The sequence below is a fragment of the Anomaloglossus baeobatrachus genome, chromosome 1, assembly GCF_048569485.1.
Source record: "Anomaloglossus baeobatrachus isolate aAnoBae1 chromosome 1, aAnoBae1.hap1, whole genome shotgun sequence".
Taxonomy (NCBI): Eukaryota; Metazoa; Chordata; class Amphibia; order Anura; family Aromobatidae; genus Anomaloglossus; species Anomaloglossus baeobatrachus.
Genome location: NC_134353.1, coordinates 845,420,012 through 845,446,266, shown reverse-complemented (window position 1 = coordinate 845,446,266; position 26,255 = coordinate 845,420,012). Strand labels below are relative to the sequence as shown.

At 50.7% G+C, this 26,255-nt stretch overlaps 1 protein-coding gene across 1 annotated transcript in view; it reads left to right on the top strand.

The window, feature by feature from the left end:
• The window catches only part of BTF3 (basic transcription factor 3), a 61,638-nt gene that overhangs the window by 34,400 nt on the left and 983 nt on the right, over nt 1-26,255 (top strand). The window contains exons 4-5 of the mRNA XM_075342134.1: nt 11,183-11,384; nt 20,267-20,323. Of these exons, the coding sequence (XP_075198249.1) occupies nt 11,183-11,384; nt 20,267-20,323 (259 nt within the window). The remainder of the gene's footprint in view (nt 1-11,182; nt 11,385-20,266; nt 20,324-26,255) is intronic.

Below are 26,255 nucleotides of genomic sequence, written 5' to 3'. Positions count from 1 at the left end.
CCCCATCCCTTATGGGCTCTGGGCGAAGTGGGATCCTATCCGGTCATCCAGGCACTGGGACCGGCCTCCATCCGCAGCCCCTGTGGAATTCTGCCGGACGGAGACTGAGTATCATCAGGGACAGGGCCCTGCATCTACAGGTACTCTGTGTCCCCTTGGGGACGGTGCATAGAGCACCTTGGCCTCAGACGCTGCAGCGCCCGAGGTGATTCGTATGACGCCGGGACTACCGCGCCTGCCTGCCGGCCGCGGTTTATAACTTTAGTCCCCGGCTTTTGCGGCCTAGTGCCTTTTCACTCCCGCCCACGGCCCTGCCAGTCAGGGGGAAGGGCGGGACGGTCGGTCTAACGCCGACAGTGAGAGCTGGAGCACACTTCGCTGTCCTCCATCACCCTCACTATGCACTCTGCGGCGCAGAGGTACTCAGTGTCCCCGTGGGGACGGTGCATGGAGCACCTTGGCAGATTGGGCAGTGACTGCTGGGTTGGTACGGTACTACCGCGCCGACCGCGCCTGCCGGCCGGCCGCGGTGTTTAACTTTAGCACCCGGCTTTCGCGGCCTAGTGCCTTAAACTCCCGCCCCCGGACCTGCCAGTCAGGGGGAAGGGCGGGACAGTCGGGCTGACGCCGACAGTGAGGGCCGGAGCACACTTCGCTGTCCTCCATCACCCTCACTAAGCACTCTGCGGCGCAGAGGTACTCAGTGTCCCCTTGGGGGCGGTGCATGGTGCACCTTGGCAGATTGGGCAGTTCACATCCCGGGCGTAGAAAACTGGGAAGCAGTCTTTCTCAGTCGCCGGGCATGGACGCAGGGGAATTGTCTCTTCACCCGGACGTGTTTCAAGAGATTTGTTGCCGCTGGGTGAAGCCGAACGTCGACCTATTGGCGTCCCGGCACAACAACAGGGTCCCGGCATTCATGGCACGTTCTCAAGACCAGATTGGTCGCAGTTTCCACTGCCTTACGTATTCCTCCTCTGGCGATGCTGCCCAGAGTGTTACGCAAGATCAGATCCGACTGCCGCCGCGCCATCCTCGTCGCTCCAGACTGGCCGAGGAGGTCGTGGTACCCGGATCTGTGGCATCTCACGGTAGGCTAACCGTGGACACTACCAGGCCGGCCAGACTTGCTATTTCAAGGGCCGTTTTTCCATCTGAATTCTGCGGCCCTCAACCTGACTGCGTAGCCTTTGAGTCCTGGATCCTAGCGTCTTCAGGGTTATCTCAAGAGGTCATTACCACTATGAGACAGGCCAGGAAACCAACGTCCGCCAAGATCTACCACAGGACGTGGAAGATCTTCTTATCCTGGTGCTCTGATCAGGGTTTTACTCTGGCCATTCGCCTTGCCCACTTTTCTGTCCTTCCTTCAATCCGGAATGGAAAAGGGGTGGTCTCTCGATTCCCTTAAGGGACAAATTTCGGCGCTTTCTGTGTTTTTTTCAAAAGCGTCTAGCCAGGCTTCCTCAGGCACGCACGTTCCTGCAGGGGGCTTGCCACATAGTCCCTCCTTCCAAGCGTCGGCTAGAACCCTGGGATCGGAACAGGGTGATACCGGCTCTTCAGGAACCACCCTTCGAGCCAATGAGGGATATTTCTCTCACGCTTTTCGCAGAAGGTGGTCTTCCTAGTGGCAGTCACGTCACTCCGCAGAGTGTCTGACATAGCAGCACTGTCATGCAAAGCCCCCCTTCCTGGTGTTTCACCAGGACAAGGTGGTTCTGCGTCCGGTTCCGGAATTTCTCCCGAAGGTGGTATCCTCTTTTCATCTCAATCAGGATATCTTCTTACCTTCTTTTTTGTCCTCATCCAGTTCACCGATGTGAAAAGGATTTGCACTTGTTAGGTCTGGTGAGAGCACTCAGACTCTACATTTCTCGTACGGCGTCCCCGCGCCGCTCGGATGCGCTCTTTGTCCTTGTCGCTGGCCAGCGTAAAGGGTCGCAGGCTTCTAAGTCAACTTGGCTCAGTGGATCAAGGAACCAATTCTTGAAGCCTACCGTTCTGCTGGGCTTCCGGTCCCTTCAGGGTTGGAGGCCCATTCTGCCAGAGCCGTGGGTGCGTCCTGGGCATTGCTGCACCAGGCTACGGCTCAGCAGGTGTGTCAGGCGACTACCTGGTCGAGTCTGCACACTTTCACGAAGCACTATCTAGTGCATACCTATGCTTCGGCAGATGCCAGCTTAGGTAGGCGAGTCCTTCAGGCGGCGGTTGTCCACCTGTAGGAAGGAGCCGTTTTACGGCTCTTTTACCGAGGTATTCTTTTACCCACCCAGGGACTGCTTTTGGACGTCCCAATTGTCTGGGTCTCCCAATGGAGCGACAAAGAAGAAGGGAATTTTGTTTACTTACCGTAAATTCCTTTTCTTCTAGCTCCAATTGGGAGACCCAGCACCCGCCCCTGTTCCCTTCGGGCTGTTGTTCTTGGTTATGGTTTCAGTTCTCCGAACATCCTTCGGATTGAATTTACCTTAGACCAATTTATAAGTTTCCTCCTTCCTGCTTTTGCACCAAAACTGAGGAGCCCGTGATGCACGGGAGGGTGTATAGCAGAGGGGAGGGGCTTTACACTTTTAAGTGTAATACTTTGTGTGTCCTCCGGAGGCAGTAGCTATACACCCAATTGTCTGGGTCTCCCAATTGGAGCTAGAAGAAAAGGAATTTACGGTAAGTAAACAAAATTCCCTTCGTTGTGCTTGATTTAACCAATGTTATGCAATACTTCAATAAACATCGTACACATAAAAATAAAATCTCCAGCAAAAGTGACCTAAAACATTCTGCTTATAATAAACTGTGTTACAGTCTAACTCTATGATCCTGTATATACGTCAGTGCTGATGAGTATTAGAATGGGAGCTGCCCAACTAGCTTTGTAAAATGAGTCCAGGAAACCTCACTAGCTGTTTTTTTTTTTTTTTTTTTTTTTTTTTTCCTTACAGCGTAACCGTTGTTTTAATTTGTATTACATAAATTTGTAGTGTGCGTGGAAATAAGCAACATTGTATTAGATCTGCTCGGAGAGATCTAATTCTTTCGTCTCTTAGATCCTTCTCTCTCATTCATGGGTAAATTCTGTATTCAGTGAAGTAAAGAAGGGAATTTTGTTACTTACCGTAAATTCCTTTTCTTCTAGCTCCTATTGGGAGACCCAGACGATTGGGTGTATAGCACTGCCTCCGGAGGCCACACAAAGCAATTACACTAAAAAGTGTAAGGCCCCTCCCCTTCTGGCTATACACCCCCAGTGGGATCACTGGCTCACCAGTTTTAGTGCAAAAGCAAGAAGGAGGAAAGCCAATAACTGGTTTAAACAAATTCACTCCGACGTAACGTCGGAGAACTGAAAACCATTCAACATGAACAACATGTGTACCCGAAAAACAACCAAAAATCCCGAAGGACAACAGGGCGGGTGCTGGGTCTCCCAATAGGAGCTAGAAGAAAAGGAATTTACGGTAAGTAACAAAATTCCCTTCTTCTTCGGCGCTCCATTGGGAGACCCAGACGATTGGGACGTCCAAAAGCTGTCCCTGGGTGGGTAAAGAAATACCTCATGTTAGAGTTGCAAGACAGCCCTCCCCTACGGGGAGGCAACTGCCGCCTGCAGGACTCTTCTACCTAGGCTGGCGTCCGCCGAAGCATAGGTATGCACCTGATAATGTTTGGTGAAAGTGTGCAGACTCGACCAGGTAGCTGCCTGGCACACCTGTTGAGCCGTAGCCTGGTGTCGTAGTGCCCAGGGCTGTGGAGTCGGTAAGCCAAACCTTCGACTCCGACTCCGACTCCTCAAATTCTCTTGCACCGACTCCGACTCAGACTCCGGCTCCGGCTCCTACATATATTGCTTATAGTTAGGTGAAAAATGTATTGTAGTACATGAATATGTGTATGTGAACATCAGACATTTAATAATTTTTATGATACAATAATCAAGATATTTGGATAGAACATAAAATATATTTATTGGAATACAACTTTAGAACACAAAACTGTAATAAATTGTAAATATGTAATACACTATGTAATATACAGTAGATTACATATATATCTTGTGTGTGTGTATATACACTGTATATATATATATATTATATATATTACATATTTACAATTTATTAGTTTTTTTGTGTTCTAAAGTTGTATTCCAATAAATATTTTATGTTCTATCCAAATATCTTGATTATTGTATCATAAAAACAATTAAATGTCTGATGTTCACATTGTACTACAATAAATTTTTCACTTAAATATAAGCATTATACTAAATGTTGTTATTTAGTAAAATATTCAGCACATTCTGCATTGCACTCCTGTCCCCAATTTATTATATATTTTAGGAGTCGGAGTCGGTGCATTTTATACCGACTCCACCAAAATGAGCTCCGACTCCGACTCCACGACTCCGACTCCACAGCCCTGGTAGTGCCCAGGACGCACCCACGGCTCTGGTAGAATGGGCCTTCAGCCCTGATGGAACCGGAAGCCCAGCAGAACGGTAGGCTTCAAGAATTGGTTCTTTGATCCATCGAGCCAGGGTGGCCTTGGAAGCCTGCGACCCTTTGCGCTTACCAGCGACAAGGACAAAGAGTGCATCCGAACGGCGCAGGGGCGCCGTGCGGGAAATGTAGATTCTGAGTGCTCTCACCAGATCTAACAAATGTAAATCCTTCTCATAGCGATGAACTGCATGAGGACAAAAAGAAGGCAAAGAGATATCCTGATTAAGATGAAACGAGGATACCACCTTCGGGAGAAACTCCTGAATGGGTCGCAGCACTACCTTGTCCTGGTGGAAGACCAGGAAGGGAGCCTTGGATGACAGCGCTGCTAGCTCAGACACTCTCCGAAGAGATGTGATCGCTACCAAAAAAGCCACTTTCTGTGATAGTCTAGAAAGTGAAACCTCCCTCAGAGGCTCGAAGGGCGGCTTCTGGAGGGCAACCAGTACCCTGTTCAGATCCCATGGGTCTAACGGCCGCTTGTACGGGGGTACGATATGACAAACCCCCTGCAGGAACGTGCGTACCTTAGAAAGTCGTGCTAGACGCTTCTGAAAAAAGACGGATAGCGCCGAGACTTGCCCTTTAAGGGAGCCGAGCGACAAACCTTTTTCTAACCCAGATTGCAGGAAAGAAAGAAAAGTAGGCAATGCAAATGGCCAGGGAGACACTCCCTGAGCAGAGCACCAGGATAAGAATATCCTCCACGTTCTGTGGTAGATCTTAGCGGACGTGGGCTTCCTAGCCTGTCTCATGGTGGCAACGACCCCTTGGGATAATCCTGAAGACGCTAGGATCCAGGACTCAATGGCCACACAGTCAGGTTCAGGGCCGCAGAATTCCGATGGAAAAACGGCCCTTGGGACAGCAAGTCTGGTCGGTCTGGTAGTGCCCACGGTTGGCCGACCGTGAGATGCCACAGATCCGGATACCACGCCCTCCGTGGCCAGTCTGGGGCGACGAGTATGACGCGGCTGCAGTCGGATCTGATCTTGCGTAGCACCCTGGGCAAGAGTGCCAGAGGTGGAAACACATAAGGGAGCCGGAACTGCGACCAATCTTGCACTAAGGCGTCTGCCGCCAGAGCTCTGTGATCGCGAGACCGTGCCATGAAGGTTGGGACCTTGTTGTTGTGCCGGGACGCCATTAAGTCGACGTCCGGCCTTCCCCAGCGGCGACAGATTTCCTGAAACACGTCCGGGTGAAGGGACCATTCCCCTGCGTCCATGCCCTGGCGACTGAGGAAGTCTGCTTCCCAGTTTTCTACGCCGGGGATGTGAACTGCGGATATGGTGGAGGCCGAGGCTTCCACCCACATCAGAATCCGCCGGACTTCCTGGAAGGCTTGCCGACTGCGTGTCCCCCCTTGGTGGTTGATGTATGCCACCGCTGTGGAGTTGTCCGACTGAATTCGGATCTGCCTTCCTTCCAGCCACTGCTGGAAGGCTAGTAGGGCAAGATACACTGCTCTGATTTCCAGAACATTGATCTGAAGGGTGGACTCCTGCTGGGTCCACGTACCCTGAGCCCTGTGATGGAGAAAAACTGCTCCCCACCCTGACAGACTCGCGTCTGTCGTGACCACCGCCCAGGACGGTGGTAGGAAGGATCTTCCCTGTGATAATGAGGTGGGAAGAAGCCACCACTGCAGAGAGTCCTTGGCCGTCTGGGAAAGGGAGACTTTCCTGTCCAGGGATGTTGACTTCCCGTCCCATTGGCGGAGAATGTCCCATTGAAGTGGGCGCAGATGAAACTGCGCAAACGGAACCGCCTCCATTGCCGCCACCATCTTCCCGAGGAAGTGCATGAGGCGTCTTAAGGAGTGCGACTGACTTTGAAGGAGAGCCTGCACCCCCGTCTGTAGTGACCGCTGCTTGTCCAGCGGAAGCTTCACTATCGCTGAGTGAGTATGAAACTCCATGCCAAGATACGTCAGTGATTGGGTCGGTAACAGATTTGACTTTGAGAAGTTGATGATCCACCCGAACGTCTGGAGAGTCTCCAGTGCAACGTTCAGGCTGAGTTGGCATGCCTCCTGAGAGGGTGCCTTGACAAGTAGATCGTCCAAGTAAGGGATCACAGAATGTCCCTGAGAGTGCAAGACTGCTACCACTGCCGCCATGACCTTGGTGAACACCCGTGGGGCTGTCGCCAGACCAAATGGCAGAGCTACGAACTGAAGATGGTCGTCTCCTATCACGAAACGTAGAAAGCGTTGGTGCTCTGTAGCAATCGGCACGTGGAGATAAGCATCTTTGATGTCTATTGATGCTAGGAAATCTCCTTGAGACATTGAGGCAATGACTGAGCGGAGGGATTCCATCCGGAACCGCCTGGCGTTCACATGCTTGTTGAGCAGTTTTAGGTCCAGAACAGGACGGAATGAGCCGTCCTTTTTTGGCACCACAAAGAGATTGGAGTAAAAACCTTGTCCTTGTTCCCGAAGAGGAACAGGGACCACCACTCCTTCTGCTCTTAGAGAATGCACCGCCTGCAGAAGGGCATCTGCTCGGTCGGGATGTGGGGAAGTTCTGAAGAACCGAGGCGGAGGACGAGAACTGAACTCTATCCTGTACCCGTGAGACAAAATGTCTGTTACCCACTGGTCTTTGACCTGTGGCAGCCAAATGTCGCAAAAGCGGGAGAGCCTGCCACCGACCGAGGATGCGGAGGGAGGCGGCCGAAAGTCATGAGGCAGCCGCCTTGGAAGCAGTACCTCCGGCTGCTTTCTTGGGGCGTGAGTGAGACCGCCAGGAATCAGAGCTCCTTTGCTCTTTCTGAGTCCCTTTGGACGAGGAGAATTGGGACTTGCCCGAGCCTCGAAAGGACCGAAACTTTGACTGCCACTTCCTCTGTTGAGGTTTGGTTGATCTGGGCTGGGGTAAGGAAGAGTCCTTACCTTTGGACTGTTTAATGATTTCCGCCAATTGCTCACCAAACAGTCTGTCTCCAGATAGTGGCAAGCTGGTTAAACATTTTTTAGAAGCAGAATCTGCTTTCCATTCTTTTAACCACAAGGCTCTGCGCAAAACTACAGAGTTGGCGGATGCCATTGAGGTACGGCTCGTAGATTCTAGTACCGCATTGATAGCGTAGGTCGCAAACGCAGTCATTTGCGTAGTTAAGGACGCCACTTGCGGCACTGCTGGACTTAAGAAAGAGTCCACCTGTGCCAGACCAGCTGAAATAGCTTGGAGCGCCCACACGGCCGCGAATGCTGGAGCAAACGACGCGCCAATAGCTTCATAGACAGATTTCAACCAAAGGTCCATCTGTCTGTCATTGGCATCTTTAAGTGAAGCCCCATCCTCCACTGCAACTATGGATCTAGCTGCAAGCCTGGATATTGGAGGGTCCACTTTTGGACACTGGGTCCAGCGCTTGACCACGTCAGGGGGAAAGGGATAACGTGTATCCTTAAGACGTTTGGAAAAACGCTTGTCCGGATAAGCATGGTGTTTCTGGATTGATTCTCTGAAGTCAGAGTGGTCCAGAAAAGTACTCAATTTACGCTTGGGATACAGGAAATGGAATTTCTCCTGCTGGGCAGCTGCCTCCTCAGCTGAAGGGGCTGGTGGAGAAATATCCAGCAGCCTATTGATGGCCGCTATAAGGTCGTTTACCATGGCGTCACCATCTGGCGTATCCAAATTGAGTGCGGTGTCAGGACCAGACTCCTGATCACCCACCTCTGTCTCATCATATAGAGACCCTTCTCGCTGAGACCCTGACCCGCGTGACGACGTGGAGGGTCTCTCCCAGCGAGCTCTCTTAGGCGGCCTGGGACTGTCATCAGAATCAGAGCCCTCAGCCTGTGATGCCTGGGACCCCCTCGAAGTACGGATTAGTTCCAACTGAGGGGGACCTGGGAACATAGCCACAGCAGAGTCCATGGTCTGAGCCACTGGCCTGGACTGCAAGGTCTCCAGGATTTTTGTCATAGTCACAGACATTTTATCAGCAAAGACTGCAAATTCTGTCCCCGTCACCGGGGCAGGGTTCACAGGCGCCTCTGCCTGGGCTACCACCACCATATGCTCTGGCTGACGAAGTGCCACTGGGACTGAACATTGCACACAATGAGGGTCGTTGGAGCCTGCTGGTAGATTAGCCCCACATGCTGTACAAGCAGAGTATATAGCCCGTGCCTTGGCACCCTTGCGTTTTGTGGATGACATGTTGCTGTCTCCTCAGAGCAATATAGGGGTATACAGCCAAGAAGCGACCGTACAGTGCAGTATATATATATATATATCTGGTACAGGAAAAAGTACACCAATACACACTGTGGCACTAGTGGGGCCAGCACTAATGTGCTGCTTACCGCCCGCTAAACGCGGGTGTGTGGTCGCCAGAAATCCCTAGTCTGGGTCTCCCAGAGCCTGTGTCCGTCCTCCAGCCAGACTGCATGCAGGAATGGCTGCCGGCGTCCTGTGGAGGGGGGGGCGGGCCCTGGGCGTGCTCAGACCAAAAGCGGGAAACCTGCGTCCCACTGTGCCTAGTGAGAGGGCTGGAGCATGTAAATAAGGCTCCAGCCCTCGGCGCTGACGATTGCACAGCGTCTGTCCCATTCCCTGATTGACAGGGAGGGGGCGGGAACGAAGCGGAGCTAGGCCGCAAAAGCCGGGGACTAAATTTATAAGCGCCGCCGCCGTAAAAGCGCGGTCGGCGCTAAGTCCCCGGCGCACTACAAGTCCCAGCCGCGCCGCCGCTCCGAGAGTGGCCGGCGCGGTAGTTCCCAGCACATGAATCCACACAGCTAAGCTGCTGTGATCCAAGCCCAGCGTGGAGCGCTACTGTCCCCGGCGCACTAACACACCCAGCAAGTCTGGCGTGTGCGTGCCTGTCTGTACGGGGACACAGAGTACCTGAAAGTTGCAGGGCCTTGTCCCTGAACGGTACCCCGGCTCCTTATCCAGCAGGTTCAATGGGTCTGTGGACGGAGCCCGGCCTCAGGGCTTGGAGGCCGGTAAGATCCCACTTCCTCAGAGCCCCTCAGGGGGATGGGGAAGGAAAGCAGCATGTGGGCTCCAGCCTCTGTACCCGCAATGGGTACCTCAACCTTACAAACCACAAGTGGGGTGAGAAGGGAGCATGCTGGGGGCCCTAGTATGGGCCCTCTTTTCTTCCATCCGATATAGTCAGCAGCTACTGCTGACTAAACAGTGGAGCTATGCGTGGATGTCTGACCTCCTTCGCACAAAGCAGAAAACTGGTGAGCCAGTGATCCCACTGGGGGTGTATAGCCAGAAGGGGAGGGGCCTTACACTTTTTAGTGTAATTGCTTTGTGTGGCCTCCGGAGGCAGTGCTATACACCCAATCGTCTGGGTCTCCCAATGGAGCGCCGAAGAAATATATCTTTGTACCGTGTTAGCCATTAGAGATAAAAAAAAAATGTTTAAAAGAACAGAGTCCTCAGTGGTTGATACCTTTTAATGGCTAACTGAAAAGATGGTAATAATTGCAAGCTTTCGAGACTACTCAGGTCTCTTCATCAGGCATGGTATAACACTCTGACTATCTGACTCTTCAGATTTTGTGTTATACCATGCCTGATGAAGAGACCTGAGTAGTCTCGAAAACTTGCAATTATTACCATCTTTTCAGTTAGCCATTAAAAGGTATCAACCACTGAGGACTCTCAGTTCTTTTAAACAATGTATTCAGTGAAGACAGATATTCCCATTACTGAGATGGGAGATGGCAGTTGTTGACTGTAAGGGGTACTTTGCACGCTGCGACATCGCTAGCGATCTCGTTAGCGATGTGAAATTCTAGATCGCAAGTAAGATCTTTCGGGATCGCACATAGGTCATTTTCCGCATGTGCGATCTCAAAAGATCGCACTTGCGATCTAGAATTTCACATCGCTAACGAGATCGCTAGCGATGTCGCAGTGTGCAAAGTACCCCTAAGACTGTGCCCGCGGGACTACGTGCCCGCAGATATCCTGCGGAATGATCTGGTTTTTCTAGATAAATCCGCCGGTTTTAGCAAGTAGACACACTCCATGTTATCCTATGGGACATGGGGAGTGTCTGTGTCCATGCTGCAGTATGTGTGGCTGCGGAATATGCTGTGGATGTCCCGCAGCAGCACATAACTGCATGTCAATTATTCCTGCGGAATTACCTGCAGATATTTCGCCTCTCCACTATGGAGATACAGGCCGGGACTTCCGCAGGTAAGTTGCATGAATGTCCGTAGGTTTACCGCAGATATTTCGCTGGAATCCCGCAGCTATGGATATATCCGCGGGTACATAGTCCTGTGGGCACATAGCCTTAGATTGTATGGAGGAAGGAGGAGCTGGATGCTGGCAGACATTGTGCTGCACATCAACTGAAATTAGTTACAGTTCTCCATAGAATTTTATAAGCACCAACTGTCATTTGTCTCCAGAATGGGTAACTGAATTCTCAGGTAAAATTTGTCCAGTGAATTTTGAGAAGGAAAGGTCAATGAAAATGGAGAAAAAAGAAAATTTCTATTAAGCATATTAGTTTTTTATTTTCGCTTATACTATTGATAGACAGTTTCTTTTCAAGGCTAAAACATTTTGTGGATTAAGGAGGAGATATCTGAGAAATATGTACGGAAATAGAGGTCTGGGTACATTTTATATATAGCTACCTTCATGCTCTTTCCATTACATTTATAGCCCTTGTGTTCATTGTTCCAGGTAAACATGTTTACAAACCAAGGAACAGTCATCCACTTCAATAATCCTAAAGTTCAGGCTTCCTTAGCTGCCAACACATTCACCATCACCGGGCATGCTGAGACCAAGCAGCTTACAGAGATGTTACCCAGTATCCTGAACCAGCTCGGGGCAGACAGCCTCACCAGCCTGCGGAGACTCGCAGAGGCCCTGCCAAAACAATGTAAGTAACTTTTTTTTTTTTTTCTTCCTTTTTCCTTTTAAAGCACTGTGCCTAAGAGTCTAAGGGGGGCTTTGCACACTATGACATCGCAGGTGCGATGTCGGTGCGGTCAAATCAAAAGTGACGCACATCCGGCGTCGCAGTCGATATCGTAGTGTGCAAATCCTTTTTGATATGATTAACGAGCGCAAAAGCGTCGTTATCAGATCATCGGTGTAGGGTCCGACATTTCTATAATTGCGCTGCAGTGACAGGTACGATGTAGTTCCTCGCTCCTGCGGCAGCACACATCGCTGTGTGTAAAGCCGCAGGAGCGAGGAACATCTGCTACCTGCGTCCCGGTTGCTATGTGGAAGGAAGGAGGTGGGCGGGATGTTTACATCCTGCTCATCTCCGCCCCTCCGCTGCTATTGGCCGCCTGCCGTGTGACGTCGCAGTAACGCCGCACGACCCGGCCCCTTAATAAGGAGGCGGATCGCCGGCCAGAGCGACGTCGCAGGGCAAGTAAGTGCATGTGAAGTTGGCGTAGCGATAGTGTTTGCTACGCCAGCTATCACAAGATATCGCTGCTGTGACGGGGACGGGGACTATCGCGCTCAACATCGCAGCATCGGCTTGCGATGTCGTAGCGTGCAAAGTACCCCTAAGAGCAGAGCTGTAATAGTAATTGCTGCTTCTAGTACAAGTAATTGCAATAGAAAAGGAAGCGAAGCGTGGGCTGATAGTCTATTAACCCCCTCACCACCCAGCATTTTTTTCTTCAAAGAGCTATAAGTTTATTTTTCTGTCAATATAGCTATATGACAGCTTTTTTATGGGGACAAGTTGCACTTTTTAATGACGCCATTCATTCTACCCTATTTTGTACTGAACAAACGCAAGACAAATCCAAGTTCGGTCAAATTGCCAAAAAAACAGGGCAATTCCACAATTGTTTTCGGGGATTTTTATACAATGCTTTGATCACCTTTTATTGCAATGTTGCGAAAACCAAAAAAAACCCAAAATATAACTGTCTTTTTGATATGTTTTTTCTTCTTCTGCCCTTTACCAATCAGATTACTTTATTTTATATATTGATACATCAGACATTTATGATCGTGGCGATCCCAAAAGTGTATTTTTTTTTTAAATTGTTTTCAATGAGGCAAAAGGAAGGGTCATTTGAGCTTTTTTTTTTTTTTTTCAGATCTTGAAAAACTTTCTTTATTATTTTTTTTCTTTATCGTTCCTTTGGGAGACCCAGACCATGGGTGTTTAGCTTCTGCCTCCGGAGGACACACAAAGTACTACACTTAAAACTGTAGCTCCTCCCTCTCAGCTTATAAAACCCCCTGGTAGCCAGTCCTAGCCAGTTTATTGCCTTGTGTCAGGAGGCATACATCCACACATGCATTCTCATCTGATTTGTTTGACTTTTGGAAAGAGTTTGAAGAAAAGCGGGTCCATGTCTGGACTCCCGGCATGTCCCTTCTCACCCCACTGTGTCGGCGGTGTTGTTAAGGTTGATTTACAAGGCTGCAGCCTTACATGCCACGCTCCTTCACCATCCCTTCTGGGCTCTGGCTTGAAGTGGGAGCCAGCACGGTCTCCATGCCTGGCAGGAGTCCGGTCTCCATCCACAGCCCCTTGAGGATTCTGTTGGACCGGAGCACTCATCCCCAGGGACATGGCCCTGCGTCTCAGCAGCTAAGTACCTGAGACGTTTATGTTGGGGGTCCCGGTTCTTTATTGTAAGGGGAGAGTATGCTGTATGTGATTGTTTTTAACTTTTCCAGCGGATTCTCTAGCTTTTGCCTGAGAACCGCGCCGATGGTGCCTGCTTGTAGGCCTCGCCGCTTAAATTTAGGCCCCGGCTTCGCCGGAGGCCTAGTTTCATTTTCCTGCCCTCGCATGTCACTCATGCAGAGGGACAGGTTCGGCTCCTCCCGGCGGCCGTTCTACACAGGGGAGGGACACTCCCCACTGCTGGGGCGTCCCTCCTTCCCTGCAGGTCTCTATAGCCCTCCAGTTCCCGCTCTTTTATAGGAACGCCCCCTAGTCATTTCTCAGGCAGAGTTCACTCTGCTCTGGGACATCCTGCATTCTGCATCTCTGCTGAGGTGCTGCGACTGGGGGACCGGGCTTCGGGATCTGGAGGGCACACAACACCGCGCTCAGCGGTCTGGTAAGCCACAGCCGGTCTCCGGTTGTGGACCTCTGTATATTCTCCCTGGGGTTCATTCTCTGCAAATCCCCCACTCCAGCAGCATGTCTCACACAAGGAGCAAGGCTCCAAAGCCTTATTCTGCATGCACTGCATGTAAGCTCCTGCTGCCTGAACCGAGCATTTATCCACACTGTGATGGTTGCTCTAACTTGGCGGTGCCACAGCCTGGAGTCTCACCCCCAGTGGTCTCTCAGGCTGCTGCTGCACCTGTGACTGAACCCCCGGCCTGGGTAGAGTCCTTTTCTAGGTCCATATCCCAGTCATTTGCTGAGTCCATGGGGCTTTTGTCCAGGACTTTGATGAATACGCATCAGCCTCCCTCACAGGGTGCCTCTAATACTCTTGACAGAGGACTCCTATCCTCTGACCTCCGTCCATCGGAGCTCACGGAGGATTCATCATCTGATCCCAGACCCCGTCCTTCTAAGAGAAGGCGCAGGGTTTCCTCCCCCTCCCCATCCCACGGCTCTGTCTCAAGAGCTGACTCTCAAGATGTGGAGGATGCCCTCACTGGGGGCTCGGAGGCTATGTATCCCATCGATTTCTCTGAGGGTGACTCAGATCTTAGTGATTTTATTGCTTCTATTAATTCTGTGCTGGATCTCAATCCGCCAGTGTCAGAGGAGCAACTCTCTTTGGCAGAAAAACATCAGTTTACCTCGCCTAAGAGAGTGAAGAGTGTGTTCTTTAACCACTCCAGTTTTCAGACCGCTGTGACCAAACCCAGGGCCTGCCCTGACAAACGCCTTCCAAAGCGTGGTTCTGATGACCGGTTTCCATTTCCACCTGAGGTGGTCAAGGAGTGGTCTCACTCCCCAAAGGTAGACCCTCCGGTGTCTAGGCTCTCAGCCCGGACCGTTGTGTCGGTGGCTGACGGCACCTCACTTAAGGATTCCACTGACCGTCAGATTGACCTTCTGGCCAAATCTGTGTATGAAGCTGCGGGGGCCGCGTTTTCCCCGACTTTTGCAGCAGTGTGGGCCCTCAAAGCCATCTCAGCTTCTCTAGAGGAGATGCATTCCCTCACCAAGGAATCTATGCCTGAGATGGTTACCTTAACTGCTCAGGCTTCAGCTTTTTCATCTTATGCCATGTCTGCCATGCTAGAGGCTGCTCACCGCACTGCGGTGGCTTCAGCTAATTCTTTTGTTATCCGCAGGATTTTGTGGCTTCGAGAGTGGAAGGCAGATGCTTCTTCCAAGAAGTTTCTTGCTGAGCTCCCTTTTGCTGGTTCACGGCTGTTTGGTGAACAGCTGGATGAAATCATTAAAGAAGCTACTGGCGGGAAGAGTACTTCCATGCCACAAACCAAGACCAGGAAACCCGCCCAGGGTAGGAATCAATCGAGGTTTCGTTCCTTTCGTTCCTCCAACTGGTCATCCTCTAAGCCTTCCGCCTCGTCCGCTAACTCAGCCAAGGATCAGAAATCCAACTGGCGCCCAAAAGCGCGTCCGCAGAAGACCGCAGGAGGTTCTGCCACTAAGGCAGCTTCCTCATGACTCTCGGCCCGCTCCAGCCACGTCCTTAGTCGGTGGCAGGCTCTCCCACTTTGGCGACGCTTGGTTAAAGCAAGTCTCCGATCAGTGGGTGAGAGACATCATATCTCACGGCTGCAGGATAGAATTCTCTTCCAGCCCTCCAAACAGATTTTTTCTCTCAACTCCCCCCTGCTCCAAGGCCGCCGCCTTCTCGCAGGCCGTGGCGTCCTTGCAGGCAAACAGCGTGATTGTCCCAGTTCCCGCTCAGGAACGGTTCAGAGGTTTTTACTCAAATCTCTTCCTAGTTCCAAAAAAGGACGGTACCTTCCGGCCCATCCTGGATCTCAAGCTTCTCAACAAGCATGTCCGGGTGCGGCATTTTCGCATGGAGTCTCTGCGATCAGTCATTGCCTCTATGACCCAAGGGGAGTTCCTGGCGTCCATCGACATCAGAGATGCCTATCTACATGTGCCAATCGCAGTGTCACATCAGCGTTGGTTACATTTTGCGATAGGAGAGGATCATTTCCAATTCGTGGCTCTCGCCTTCGGGTTAGCCACGGCCCCTCGGGTATTCACCAAGGTCATGGCGGCAGTGATTGCGGTCCTGCACCTCCAGGGGTTAGCAGTGCTTCCTTATCTGCACGACCTTCTGGTCAAGGGTACATCCAGCGCAGACTGTCAGCGGAGTGTTTCGCTCACTCTCGCCACCCTAGCCCAATTCGGGTGGATTGTCAATCTTCCTAAATCCACTCTAACTCCGACCCAGAGTCTCACGTACCTAGGGATGCAGTTCGAGACTTTGCCGGCACTTGTGAAGTTGCCCTTAATCAAACAGCAGTCTCTCCGGCTAGCGGTGCGCTCTCTCCTGAGGCCCCGCCGTTATTCCCTCAGGCGTCTGATGCAGGTGCTGGGTCAAATGGTGGCCTCCATGGAGGCGGGTCCCTTTGCCCAGTTCCATCTGCGTCCTCTGCAGCTGGACATTCTCCGCTGTTGGGACAAGCGGCCTTCCTCCTTACAGAGGTTAGTGGCTCTGTCGCCACGGACCAGGAGCTCTCTTCAGTGGCGCCTTCGTCCCCTCTCCCTGTCCCAAGGGCGCTCCTTCCTGACTCCGTCCTGGGTGATTCTCACCACGGATGCCAGCCTATCCGGCTGGGGAGCGGTACATCTCCACCACAGAGCACAGGGCACTTGGACTCCGTCCGAGTCAGCCCTTTCAATCAATGTGCTGGAAACCAGAGCTGTGCTTCTAGCTCTCCTAGCCTTTCACCACCTGTTGGCGGGCAGGCACATTCGAGTCCAGTCAGACAACGCGACAGCGGTTGCCTACATCAATCACCAAGGCGGGACACGCAGCCGCCTGGCAATGTTGGAGGTCCAACGCATTCTTCAATGGGCGGAGGACTCCAAGTCCACCATATCCGCAGTCCACATCCCTGGCATAGAAAACTGGGAGGCAGATTCTCAGCCGTCAATCCGTGGACGGTGGCGAGTGGTCCCTGCACCCGGCAGTGTTTCAGTCAATCTGCCGCAAGTGGGGCACTCCGGACGTGGACCTAATGGCATCCCGTCACAACAACAAGGTTCCGGTTTACGTGGCTCGCTCCCACGATCCTCAGACCTTCGCCGCGGACGCTCTGGTTCAAGACTGGTCCCAGTTTTGTCTGTCCTACGTGTTTCCCCCCTCTAGCTCTCTTGCCCAGAGTCCTGCGCAAGATCAGAATGGAGGGCCGTCGAGTCATTCTCATTGCACCGGACTGGCCCAAGCGAGCTTGGTATCCGGACTTGCTCCAACTGTCCGTGGACATGCCGTGGCATCTTCCGGACCGTCCAGACCTGCTCTCGCAAGGTCAGTTTTTCCGCCCGAATTCTGTGGCACTCAAATTGATGGCGTGGCTCTTGAGTCCTGGATTTTGACGGCTTCTGGTATTCCTCCTGAAGTCATCTCCACTATGACTCGGGCCCGTAAGTCTTCCTCCGTCAAGATCTATCACAGGACTTGGAAAATTTTCCTGTCCTGGTGTCGCTCTTCCGGCCATTCTCCTTGGCCATTCTCGTTGCCGACCCTTCTGTCTTTTTTACAGTCCGGTCTGCAGCTAGGACTGTCCCTCAACTCTCTCAAGGGACAAGTCTCAGCTCTATCAGTGCTGTTCCAGCGGCGTCTCGCCCGGCTGGCTCAGGTCCGCACCTTCATGCAAGGTGTGTCTCACATCATTCCGCCTTATCGGCGGCCCTTGGATCCCTGGGACCTTAACTTGGTCCTCACGGTATTGCAGAAACCCCCTTTCGAGCCCCTTAGGGAGGTTTCTTTGTATCGTCTTTCTCAAAAGGTGGCCTTTCTAGTTGCCATAACTTCTCTCAGGAGAGTCTCTGATTTGGCTGCGCTCTCCTCGGAGTCACCTTTTTTGGTTTTTCACCAAGACAAGGTAGTTCTCCGTCCGACCCCGGACTTTCTTCCTAAGGTGGTCTCTCCCTTCCACCTTAACCAGGATATTTCCTTGCCTTCCTTCTGTCCGGCCCCTGTTCATCGCTTTGAGAAAGCGCTGCATACTCTAGATCTGGTGCGTGCTCTCCGGATCTATGTGTCTCGCACCGCTGCGCTTAGGCGGTGCACCTCTCTTTTTGTGCTAACCACAGGGCGGCGCAAGGGTCTCTCTGCTTCTAAGCCGACCTTGGCCCGTTGGATTAGATCGACCATTTCGGACGCCTACCAGAGTACTCGGGTGCCTCCCCCGCCGGGGATCAAAGCACACTCGACCAGAGCTGTCGGTGCCTCTTGGGCTTTTAGGCACCAGGCTACGGCTCAACAAGTCTGTCAGGCTGCCACTTGGACTAGCCTGCATACCTTTTCGAAGCACTACCAAGTGCATGCTCATGCTTCGGCAGATGCGAGCTTGGGCAGACGCGTCCTTCAGGCGGCTGTCGCCCACTTGTGAAGTTAGGCTCCGCCTACTTCTTAGTTTTTCTGTTTATTCCCACCCAGGGACTGCTTTGGAACGTCCCATGGTCTGGGTCTCCCAAAGGAACGATAAAGAAAAAGAGAATTTTGTTACTTACCGTAAATTCTTTTTCTTATAGTTCCGTATTGGGAGACCCAGCACCCTCCCTGTTGCCTGTTGGCAATTTTCTTGTTCCGTGTGTTATCACCGGCTGTTGTCGTGGACAGAGTCTCCGGTTCCGGTTCTTACTCGGTTCTACTTGTGGGTGGCTATTCTCCTTCAGCTTTTGCACTAAACTGGCTAGGACTGGCTACCAGGGGGTGTATAAGCTCAGAGGGAGGAGCTACATTTTTAAGTGTAGTACTTTGTGTGTCCTCCGGAGGCAGAAGCTAAACACCCATGGTCTAGGTCTCCCAATACGGAACTATAAGAAAAAGAATTTACGGTAAGTAACAAAATTTTTTTTTTTAATTATTGCTTTAACTAGTCCCCTTAGGACTGTGCCAGCTTCAATGCCCCTATCGCTTCTGCAGTTCAGAGCGATGCTTCAGCACCTCTTTGAATACCAGAAATGCTGATCTCCTGTGAATGCCAAGACAATAAGGTCAGCTCACCCCTGGCTGTTTTGAAAACCCATCTGCGCCCTGCGATCACATCAAGGGGCCACCAATAGTGTCAGAGAATGGCGTACTGCCTGTCGGAGCACATTAAATCTAAAGTTAAATTTAACTAGTTAACAGGATCGAGTGGATTTCCTATCCACCCACGCTTGTTAGCTGCACATGTTGGCTGATCAAATCAGCCGACATGTGCAGGGAAAGATCATTAAGTCTGTGTGCGCACAGTGCGTTTTTGGTGCAGATTTGTCACAAATCTGCATGCCTATCCTTATACCAGCAAAGTCAGTGAGAAATCTGATGTGTTGTGCTCGCGTTGCTTATTTTTTCTTTGCAAAAATAATTTGTAGCATGTCAATTGTTGGTGCATTTTTTTTCTGCATGTTTTAGCCCTTCTAGCCAATGACTTTAAGAAAAACGCCTGACACAAAAACATACACTTTTTTTTTTTTTTTGCCAGAAGGTGTAGATTCATTGCAGAAAATTTCTGCACCAAATACTCAGTGTGCAAGTAGCCTAAAGGGACACACGTCCTTGGTTGTACCGGTACGTCCAATGTCGTGAGGGGTTAAAGTAACATTTCCCTAAAACATTACCAATGTCTTGAACTCTACTCATTTTATGCAATTCCTCTCTACATACTATAGTAGAAATATATATATTCCCCATAGTGAATTACAGGGAATCTGTCATTAAATGCAGGCGGCATGTACCAGAGCCTGGCTCCGTGAATACGGCCAGGTATGTCTTGTTGGAAACTATATTCTTTGTCACCAGGATCTTCCCTTATAAGCTGCAGCCACCACCACTGGGCTCTTATATACCACATTCTAGAATACTGTATAAGAGCCCAGGCCGCTCTGTAGAATGTAAAACACACCTTTATTAAACTCCCCTGTGGGATGGTCCGGTGCGTTGGGTGTCACTGTCTCGGTTCGGCACCTCCTACCTTCTTGCGATCATTGTCCTCCTTCCCTGCTCCGTGTGGAAGACATGTCTTGCGTCATCCACACAGTGTCCTCCATTACGCTCCTGCACATGTGCACTTCTCTCTGCCCTGCTGAGGGAAGATCAAAGTATTGTAGTGCACAAGTGCGGGCGATCTGTGACCTTTTCCCGTGCCTGCATATTACAGTACTTTGCTCTGCCCTTTGAAAGGCTAAGTGGCAAAATGAAGACAGACCTTGCTGGTCTGGTACGGCTCCTGACCTCGCCTCCTGCCGCTCTAGGTGATTGACAGGTCTCTCCAGTATCTGTACTAGGGAGAGGATCTGTCAGTAACCAGAAGCCGGTGCAGGCAGAAGGTGGTGGTGCTGGAATAGTTGGATCTCTCCCTGTAGAACTTGTCGGCCTTTCAAACTGCCTTTTCTGAAATGCTAATGTGTCCAAGAAAGACATACCTGGCCGTATTCACACAACCAGGGTCGTAGTTTGGGCTCAATAAATATGACCGGTTCCTTTTTAGGTTGACTTTTTTTTTTTTTTTTTTTTTAGTTATGGTGGATTTGAAGGCTTTATTTAGTTGATTTTCATGCAGTTTATGGTGTATGTGTATAATTAATATGGCCGTGTAGTGAAGGAATACATGCATTTCATTGTATTATTGTTTGATACTAACTTTTGATTGACTTTGTTTTAGCTGTAGATGGGAAGGCACCACTAGCTACTGGGGAGGACGAAGATGATGACGTTCCAGGTAGGATTTTGTCTGATTTCCCACACATTTTCTCTTCCTTTGGTCTCATCAGGACTTCACTGTTCTTTGCTTCTTTATACAAATTGGACAGAAAACAAGTGAAGGCCGCTCCATTACATGCCGTACGACCAGCTGGCGGGACACAGGACTCCTGCGTGGCACTGCGGACTGAACGTCTGTTTTGTCTGCTGCATTATACCAATGTTATAGTAATTTTCATCCTTCACTTGTTTCCTGATATTGTTGTCCTTTTGATGAATGAATAGTAATGAGAGAAACTGTGATAGGAGACCCCCTGTAATTTGTGACTGGTTGGATTTCCACAGTTATTGAATGTGTTTTCTGACCTGTTGAACCTTGTGCAGAGCATTGATCATATTTAGAAGTTTTGGGATTGTTGATATACCTGGTGTGTATCTTGCACACGTTTGTGTTAAAGGAAGTCTGTCACCCACAAAATGCTAATTGAGACACTTATATAGCTATATGGGGTTCTTGTCACCTATAGAGAATCATACCTGTGGCATAGATTTTAGTGTTTTCAGGGAAAAAACATATTCTCCAAATAAAAGAACATCAGTTTAACTTTGGCGTGGCAAAGGTCTCAGTGCACCATCGCACCCTCTCCATTTCCATACTGAGCACTTTGTCATATCTTGATTGACAGCATTGAAGCAAGCACTGCCTAAACTTTCTCACAGCTCCGCACTCGTTGCTCGGGCCTAGGCCTTCTCAGTGTGCACCCTCATCATTGCCTCCTGTCTACAGTACAGTACCAAGTGGTGGCTGCAGTCGGGAGCCAGCGATAAGGGCACTCACTGATTGTAGGATGCATGCAGCTGGGATCCTGCAGTGTCTGTGTGCGCTCTCATTAGGCTGCTTTCACACTACGTTTTTTTTTAACATGCGTCATGAACGTTTTTTTGCTGTAAAAGCGGATCCTGGTTTTACAGCAAAAAACGCATTCAAGCGCATGTGTTATTTTGCAGGATCCTGTCACTTTAAGTTTATGGGCGGGCATTGGAGTCATGTGATCGGGAGTCAGTGGAACTGAACGTGATAGACTGGGAGCCGACATCTGACAGCTGCGGACGCTGTTAACCAAGGTAAACATCGGGTAACTAAGAGAAGCGCTTTGCTTGGTTACCCGATATTCATCTTGGTTACGAGTGTCCGCAGCTCTTAGGCGGGGGAGAGAGAGAGGGAGGGAGGGACTGATCACCCGAGGCTGGTTTCTGGGCATGCTTAGTAGAGCAAGCAGGATCCTGTCTATCAGCACGCCAGCGTTCACATGCGTTTGCGTGCAGTATAGTCAGGATCTAGCAATTTGCAGTATTTGGACGCAGCTCAAAAACGTTACAAGTAGCGTTTTTGAAAAATGTTAAAAAACTGCAACTCACTGGATCCTCACTATAACGCACGCAAACGCAGGTGAACGCATGTTAACGCGAGTCCATTGCAAATGCATTGAAATGAAAACACATTTGCACTAGATCCGTTTTTGCATTAAAAAAAATGTTCATGACGGATGTTAAAAAAAACGTAGTGTGAAAGCAGCCTTACTGGCTCCTTTCTGAAGCCACCACTTGGTACTGTACTGCAGACAGGAGCCAGTGATGAAGCTCACACTGACACTGTGCATAGCTGGGCTCCTTCCGTGTCTGTGCTGATGACTGAGTTTAGGCAGTGCTTGTATGAGTGCTGTCAATCAATATATCACAAAGTGGTCCGTATGCAAATTGAAGGGTGCAACAGTGCAGTGGCCATAGTTGCACCAATGCACCCCTTGTTTACATATGAAATAATTGTTTTCCAAATAACCACTGAAATGTGTACTACAGGTGTTTGTTTTGTTTTTTTTTTTTTTTTTGTTTTTTTAAGGGGTGACAAGTCCCATACATACTTGTATAGTTGTTTAATTAGCATTTTGGGGTTGACACAGACTCCCTTTAACAATAGGGGAGGTTCCTGTGTGGGGTTGTCCTTTTCATGGCCAATGCAAATGCATCCTCTTTTCTATTCGTTTTCCACTTGAATGTAGCAGCCACCTCATCCTAGAGTTGTAGGTTCTTCCTTTTTATCAGACATCCTCTATGGGACTTCTGGAGAAAGCTGAGCACAGCGCTCCGGGGGCCCAGAGAGAATCAGTGGAGCGGGCACACTGCTGCTCCAGTCTCTAACGGGAGTAAACGTGCCTCTGCAGAAGGGTGGGCAAACCTCATTCAAAAGCCCAACAGAAAATCTGTAAATTTTAAATCCACAATGTCACTTTATGCACCTTTTCTCCAATGACATCCATAATGATTTTCACTACTATGGAGATGGCACGTGGGAACCTACACTTAACCCCTTCAACCCCAAGCTTATTTTGACCCTAAAGACCAGGCCATTTTTTGCAATTTTCACCAGTGTCACTTTATGAGGTTATAACTCTGGAACGCTTCAACGGATCCCGGTGATTCTGAGATTGTTTTCTCGTGTCATATTGGGCTTCATTTTAGTGGTAAATTTAGGCCGATATTTTTTGCGTTTCTTTGTGAAAAAAACGGAAATTTCGCGTAAATTTTGAAAATTTTGTAATTTTCAAACTTTTAATTTTTATGCTCTAAAACCAACGAGACATATGACACAAAATAATTAATAAATAACATTTCCCACATGTCTACTTTACATCAGAACAATTTGGGGGGAAAAAAAAAAATTTAAGGAAGTTAGAGGGGTTCAAAGTTTATGAGCAATTTCTCATTTTTACAACAAAATTTACAAAGCCACATTTTTTTAGGGACCACATCACATTTGAAGTGATTTTGAGAGGTCTACATGACACAGAACACCCAAAAGTGACACCATTCCAAAAACGGCACCCCTCAGGCTACTCAAAACCACATTCAAGAAGGTTATTAACCCTTTAGGTGCTTCACAGTAACTAAAGCAATGTGGAAGGAAAAAAATGAACATTTTACAACAAAAATGTTAATTTAGCCTCAAATATTGCATATTCACAAGGGTAGTAGGATTAAATGAACCCCCAAAATTTGTTGGGCAATTTCTTCTGAGCACGCAGATACCCTCATATGTGGCGAAAAAACACTGTTTGGGCGCACGGCAGGACTCGGAAGGGAAGGAGCGCCATTTGACTTTTTGAACAGAAAATTTGCTAGAATCGTTAGCCGCACCATGTTGTGTTTGGAGAGCCCTTGAGGTGCCGAAACAGTGGAGCTCCCCCATATGTGACCCCATTTTGGAAACTAGACACCTCATGGCATTTATCTAGATGTTTATTGAGCACTTTGAACCTCTGGGGGCTTCACAAAAGGTAATAGAGTTGAGCTGTGAAAATAAAAAAAAAATTTTTTACCACAAAATTGTTACTTCAACCAGGTAGCTTTTTTTTTCACAAGGGTATCAGGAACAATTGCACCATAAAATGTATTGTGCAATTTCTCCTGAGTACACAGACACCTCATATGTGGTGGAAATCAAATGTTTGGGTACACAGCAGGGCTCAGAATGCAAGGAGCGTCATTTGACTTTTCAAACGCAAAATTGTCTGGGATAATTAGCGTATTCCATGTTGTTTGGAGACTCCCTGAGGTGCCAAAACAGTGGAGCTCCCCCACATGTGACCCCATTTTGGAAACTAAACCCCCATGGCATAGAAAAAAAAATAGGGCGCACGCACAAATGTTCTGCAAAAAAGGGTGGGGGGGAGACTAGGTGGGATGGAAAAAAGAAGTCCTGTCCAAAGTCGAGTACGACTGCAGGACGATTGCTGATCAGGTACCTAATTGTACATGTTTTGTTTTGTTTTTTTTATTTGGGGTTCACAAAAAAAGCAAACTAGAGCAACAATTACGTACCTGATCAGCCAATCACGTAGCTGATCAGCACTTGGCGGCAGGCAGGTGGGGGAGGAGGGGTGGAGTGGGAGATGCGATTGGGGATAGTTAGAAAAGAGCCACGAACAATACTTACAGGATGGATCAGAACAGTGGCAGATTGGGCGGCGGCAGATGGGGGGGCAGCGGCATATACAGGGAGCATCTGTGAATGTGAGACGGCGGCTGGGATAGGGTGGGGGCGGATGGGAGAGGGCGCAGTGGATGCAGGAGCGGCAGAGGATGGGGGGGAAGGGTGGATGGAAGGGGAGTGGGAGGTGAGATTGGGGATAGTTACCCTACAGGATGGATCTAGGCAGCAGGATCACAGGAGATGAAGGAGGCAGCAGATCTGGGAGGGTGAGAGGTGGGAGAGGGAGCACAGCGCAGATCACGGGGGAGATAGGTGAGCAGAGCGCAGATCACAGGGGTGAGAGGTGGAGGGAGAGCGGACAGCAGATCACGGGGGTGACAGGTGAGGGAGCACAGATCACGGGGGTGACAGGTGAGGGAGCACAGATCACGGGGGTGACAGGTGAGGGAGCACAGATCACGGGGGTGACAGGGGAGGGAGCACAGATCACGGGGGTGACAGGGGAGGGAGCACACATCACGGCGGTGACAGGGGAGGGAGCACACATCACGGCGGTGACAGGGGAGGGAGCACACATCACGGCGGTGACGGGAGGGAGCACACATCACGGCGGTGACAGGGGAGGGAGCACACATCACGGCGGTGACAGGGGAGGGAGCACACATCACGGCGGTGACAGGGGAGGGAGCACACATCACGGCGGTGACAGGGGAGGGAGCACACATCACGGCGGTGACAGGGGAGGGAGCACACATCACGGCGGTGACAGGGGAGGGAGCACACATCACGGCGGTGACAGGGGAGGGAGCACACATCACGGCGGTGACAGGGGAGGGAGCACACATCACGGCGGTGACAGGGGAGGGAGCACACATCACGGCGGTGACAGGGGAGGGAGCACACATCACGGCGGTGACAGGGGAGGGAGCACACAACACGGCGGTGACGGGAGGGAGCACACATCACGGTGGTGACAGGGGAGGGGGCGTGTAGCTGACCACGGGGGTGAGATGTGGGGGGAGCGTGCAGCACATCACGTAGGGGAGGGGGCGTGCAGCACATCACGTAGGGGAGGGGGCGAGCAGCACATCACGTAGGGGAGGGGGCGAGCAGCACATCACGTAGGGGAGGGGGCGAGCAGCACATCACGTAGGGGAGGGGGCGGGCACCGATCACGAGGGGGAGGGGCCGGGCAGCAGATTGGAGGGAGCGGTGGCACTATGACAGATGGAGGAGGACAGGGATCGTGCAGCACATCACGGAGGGTAGGGGCCGGGCAGCAGATCGGAGGGAGCGGTGGCACTATGACAGATGGAGGAGGACAGGGATCGTGCAGCACATCACGGAGGTGAGGGGCCGGGCAACGATCATGAGGGGTGAGGGGCCGGGCAGCAGATTGGGGGGAGCGGTGGCACTGTGGCAGATGGAGGGCGGTGGCGGCGGTGGCAGCAGCGGATCGGGAGGTGTGGGGGTGAGGGTGAGGGTGCGGGCAGGAGATCGGGGAGACAGGTGGCAGATCGCGGAGGGCAGCGGCGGCAGCGAATCGGGAGGCTTTTCGCCGGTTTCATACAGTGCAATGGCAGCGTGGCAACTTCCAGGTCCCATGCTCCGGTCTCATAACAGCATGGGACCGGAGCTTGTCGCCCTGCCATTGCACTGTGTACACTCACTGTGCTCAGTGTGCTGGCGTGCTGCAGGGACGACAAGTGAAGCTGATGGGGGCGGTCACCGGCAACAGGTCCACTGTGATTGGAGAAATCGGTCACAAGGCCGATCTCTCCAATCAGCGCTACTGGAGCTGGGGGAGGGTGATCCAGTGAGGTCACCCAGCTCCAGCCAATGGCCAGTGCTACAGCTGCACTGGCCAGGGCTGGATTTCAATGTTTCAGTCATTTTAAATGGCTGGAACATTACAGTGGCTGTGATTGGTTGAGCGGCGTTCGTCAGCCAATCACAGCCT